Source organism: Gastrolobium bilobum, unplaced genomic scaffold (assembly GCF_033153095.1).
Source record: "Gastrolobium bilobum isolate Gb01-03AN ecotype WA unplaced genomic scaffold, APGP_CSIRO_Gbil_v1 utg3766, whole genome shotgun sequence".
NCBI lineage: Eukaryota > Viridiplantae > Streptophyta > Magnoliopsida > Fabales > Fabaceae > Gastrolobium > Gastrolobium bilobum.
In genome coordinates this window covers 249,857-254,576 of record NW_026898390.1, presented here as the reverse complement: position 1 = coordinate 254,576, position 4,720 = coordinate 249,857, and the positions used below count along the sequence as shown (strand labels likewise).

Sequence of the window (4,720 nt, the reverse complement as noted above, 5' to 3'; positions counted from 1 at the left end):
ACTTGTAAAAAAATATACCAATTTCAAATATTTTAATATGAAAATAATAAATTACACATCATTGTCCAACAAAAGATCAATCAAACATATAATATTTGTGATACTAGTGTATCAGGTTCATTAAACGATATCTCTAACTATAAATCAAATCAAAATTCTCTGCATATTACGTAATCAAGATAATATTAGTGTTGTAGATACCTAGTCCATGTAAGTTAATAAGCTACAAATCACTCAAATATTTAAAAAGAAAACAAATAATTTGTGTTTGGGAGTAAAAAAAAAAAGAAGACATTAATTTACGAAAATAAATTCATTTTTTTTTAATAGACCGGGCCGGGTCACCGGTTAAACCGACCGGGTCACCGGTTTTTACGAAAACCGGCCGGGTCGCACCGAGTCACACCGGTTCTGTAACATGGCCGGTCCAATATGAAAACCGGACCGGTTACATGACCGGTTCACCGGTTTTCAGGTCGACCCGGCCAGATCGATCCGGTTTTTATAACAATGGTACTAACCAGGAAGGTAAGCATTTCTCACAGAACCTTCTAAGTTTTTGTCAATAACAATAACTTAGTATGAATAGATAGATATGTTGGCAGGATTATTAACTTGTAAAGTCTCTTCAGAACCATTTCGACTCTATATTCCAAGTTACTGTATTTTGTTACATGTAACACCTTCATTATCAGTTATATTTTTCTCAGTATCTTATGATTCTTATTACATCTCAATTTTCTTGGAAAGTAAAGTAGATAGAATTGAAGTAATTCTTGTACATCAGTAGGCTTGCATAAAGAGGAGGAAAGCAGTTTTTTATCTCATACAGTTCAGCTCTTCTCATAGAGGAATTCTTAGGAATATATTAATACCATTGGCACTCAGACTAACGGTTGACAAACAGTTTTTTGCTTGATGGCTTGATCTTATTCTTATGAAAGTCAGTGGAAAATTGCTAGTGTCCATCTCCCTAATGGTATAGTAATGTTCCTGCTTTTTGGTAGCTTCATTTTTGCCCTAATGGTAAAGTAATTGAATTGCATGTGAATTTATATAGAAAAAACTTTGATACCACACTGTATATAAATTTAATTTAGTGGAGTACCAGAAAAACAAAAAAGTCGTAAATAGTAACTCCAAAAGAGAAGTACATTAGAAACGGAAGACATATCTCAATTTGTTTGTGCTCATAAATAACTAGTTAATGTGAGACTTTTCGCTGCACATACACAAATTTAGCAACTCATAAGTTTTTAGTAACTTATATAGTCTGCTGGTTACTATTAATTATTTCTTTATACTGGAAACAAACTTCTTTAAATTCAGTTACGAATTCAACATAAAACAAAACAAAACAAAAAAGGTGGAACGAAATTATATTAATGAGGGTAGGAAAAACAGCATGTTTACTGGTTACTATACATTGAAAGAATATCCAGAGGACAATCTGTTAAGCATTTACTAAAATCCAAAGCATAAAAGAACCTTTTTCAATATTCACAATCACACCTTAGAAGTGTATGGAAACCATGCATCTACTGAGGATCCCTGTTAGGTTCCTTTTCAGCAAAAAGGATAAGCTTAAGGAAAAGAGAAAAATAAACTAAATGGAGCAATTTTCGAATATCCTTCGTTGAAATAATAAACCCTTTTAAATAGGGATTACAAACAACAGTTGGATTCCTAAAATAACGGCACTACTAACAATATACAAATAACTGATACATGCTGAGAAATACATCCTAGAAAACTGAAAATGAAAACGTGCTTGCTACGTGGGAGTTAGCTTTGGGTTTGTATCAATTCCCCTATTCTTTCACCAAAATAGTTCACTTCCAACAACAGTAATCATCTTCCACCACCCAATGAAATCGAAATCCGGTTTATGCTATCAAAGCCATAAGTAACGCCACTTCCACCAGCACTATCTTCCACATTGAAAGCAGATGGTGCTGCTTTGAGCAACTTCTCAGTCTCTTCTGAAGACAAATTGACACTTTCCCACCGGTGCTTTTCCGTAACTCTTAGCCCCTCAAGTTCCATTGCCACTTCTTTCATGGTGGGTCTCTCCTCTCCCCTCACCCTTAAACACCTTTTTGCAATATCGGAAACTACCCTTAGTTGCTCAACATTTGCATCATCTGTTATATGGCTGTCCACAATGTTAAGTAACATACCCTCTTTCAGAGAAGAAAGGAAGTAAACTGCAAGGTTTCTATCTTCCTCTGGCCTTTCAAATGAGAGTGCCTTCTTTCCTGTCAGTAACTCTGCTAAGACAACCCCAAAACTATAGACATCACTCTTCTCTGTTAAATTGCTTGTCTGAAAGTATTCTGGATCAAGATAACCCAGTGTCCCCTGCACCAAAGTGGTTAGCTGATTTTTATCAAGAGGAACAATCCTTGAAGCTCCAAAATCAGAAACCTTTGCAATGAGATTATGATCAAGTAGTATATTTGTAGTTTTCACATCTCTGTGTATGATTGGTGTAGAAATAGAAGAATGCAAGTATGCCAGGGCCCCTGCAGCTTCTGTTGCTATTCTCAATCTTGTTTTCCATGTAAGTTTTATAGAATTGCTTTGATCATGAAGATGCTCATGGATAGTACCATTGGGGATGAATTCATAAACAAGCAAGGGAACTTGTGTCTCTAGACAACAGCCCAAGAGCTTTACCACATTCCTATGGTTGATTTGTGAAAGAAGGACCACTTCATTGATGAATTGCTCAATCTGGCTTGGGTCACTGATTTTGGACTTTTTTATTGCTACAGTTCTGTTATCATGTAATATTCCTCTGTAAACTGTTCCGTGGCCACCTTGGCCTAGGACTCTTCCTTCATCAAAGTTGTTGGTGGCATCCTTTAACTCCGCCTCAGTGAAGACTTTAGCTGTTTCAGTTGACCCTCTATGCCTTGCTATCTGTTGTTGGAATAATAAGCCACCATTTTGTTGAAAAAATTGTTCTTTAAGTTTGATGAGCTTTCTCTTCTTCAATGCCCAATACACATAAAAGCTTCCAATGAGCAGTGCTATGACCATTACACTCACACCTGGACATAAAACAAGTGGAAACATGGTCAACTTCATATTGTTGCCGATAACACATGTTCATATTTCCTGTTCCAACATGCATAGCCTGAAGGACCAATGTTCTAAATGCAACCTGAATAGTACCAAAATCACTTGAATATATGAATTTAAATTCACAACAGAAATTTATAACATGTATTAGTTTTGTTAAGTACGAATGAAAAATCTGTAAACAATATTCATTGTTATAGTAAACTTGGTTGACATGAATGTGCTGAAATTCCAGCAGACAACAATTTACTCACTCAAAGCAATAATCAGTATGATATCTCTCCTGGGTTTGCGATGGCATGTTGTTTTGCCATCTCCTTCATATCCTTTCGGACAAGAACAATTGTAGCCCCCAAGAACGTTGATGCATTTTGCCCCATCAATGCATTCGTTTGATTCCGCGCATTCATTAATATCTATAAATTAAAAAAAAAAAAAGTAAAAGTAAGCAATATTAATCATACTTATGATTTGTTATATATTTAATTATATTGTATACTTGACAATAATTATAGAAATGAAGCAGAATCTAATCCCAACAAGAAATAAGAAATAATACCTTGGCAACCATGAGGGAGGTAAGGGTTTCCTTGAAAACCATGAGAGCAGTTGCAGAGGTAACCAGGTCCCTCCGTTGCATTGAAACATTCACTGTTCTGTGACACACAGGCATAACTTGAAACATTTTTCCGAGCTTCTTGGCACGTTTGGTTCCCCACTGCCCAATCCAACACAACAGGAAACGTTGTCTTCTCAAAGTGGACGAGGTCTGTGGACAAGAAGCTGTAGGCTCCTTCTTCCACCAGAAAAGCATAACCGCATGGATTGAAGTCAAGCACGTCGGTGTGGTTATTCAAGCTAGTAGAAATATAGGCAAAACCCGATAGACCTTCAGGTATTGAAGTCTCACAACAACCAGTGCCAGAGCAAGAACCATTAGCTACAATATCATCACGCCTATTGCACAGAGAGATACATCCAGTGGTGTAGTTCTTTCCCTGATCAGATTCAACTCCGAGAACAAGTGCAAGCGTGTCACAACCAACCACGGTGAACTTGTTTCGTTTTGAAGAGATGTGAAAATGTTTCAGATTGAGGTCTTGAATTGTTTGGTTCACACGCTTGCCTCCTTCAGTGTAACAATCGCTGGCTACAGGATATGAAATCTGCAGTTCACCGTTGAGTGAGATATTTAGCACAGTTGTATTACTTTCGCTCAAGAAAGGTGTGGGTGGTGAAGAGGTTTGGTTGCATGTGATGATAAATGAGCTATCTAGTGAACATTCCTCGGTGGTGCCAAATGGGAAGGGAATGGTAAGGGAGCCACAGTTGTTGGGGCAGTTCGGTTTTTGCATTGGAATGGATTGAGTTTGAGTTTGAGTCGCTGAAAAAATGATCACAACAATTAGCAGCTGCAGCAGCTGTTTAGCCATCGCTTTGTTTTTCAGACATAGCAAGTGCATAGCCATATAATTAAGATGACATAGAAATCCAATTAAGGATTTTGTTAATTTCTTATTTATTTATTGTTCTTGTAAAGGTCGAAAGGTCAAAAGGACGAAAAAAATTATAGTGTAGTGTGGAGGAATGAATCAAACATGGCGGCCCTTGAAATTTATAATAATGTATTTGT

The 4,720-nt window shown here is 36.8% G+C and overlaps 1 protein-coding gene across 1 annotated transcript; it reads right to left on the bottom strand.

Annotated features, from left to right (window-relative positions):
- Nucleotides 1-1,735: 1,735 nt before the first annotated feature.
- Nucleotides 1,736-4,520, bottom strand: LOC133315696 (wall-associated receptor kinase 2-like). The gene is made up of 3 exons (XM_061517371.1): nt 3,647-4,520; nt 3,342-3,503; nt 1,736-3,056 (listed from the first exon to the last, which is right to left on the bottom strand). Exons 1-3 carry the CDS (start codon nt 4,518-4,520, stop codon nt 1,852-1,854), a joined length of 2,241 nt encoding a protein of 746 aa, XP_061373355.1. The 3' UTR covers nt 1,736-1,851.
- Between the last annotated feature and the right edge of the window lie 200 nt (nt 4,521-4,720).

Coding starts and splice junctions, on each gene's coding strand:
- LOC133315696 (XM_061517371.1), bottom strand. CDS start 4,520: ATGGCTAAACAGCTGCTGCAGCTGCTAATTGTTGTGATCATTTTTTCA. Junction 3,504..3,646: donor CCTCCCTCATGGTTGCCAAG/GTATTATTTCTT, acceptor TTTAATTTATAG/ATATTAATGAATGCGCGGAA. Junction 3,057..3,341: donor CATACTGATTATTGCTTTGA/GTGAGTAAATTG, acceptor TTTTATGTCCAG/GTGTGAGTGTAATGGTCATA.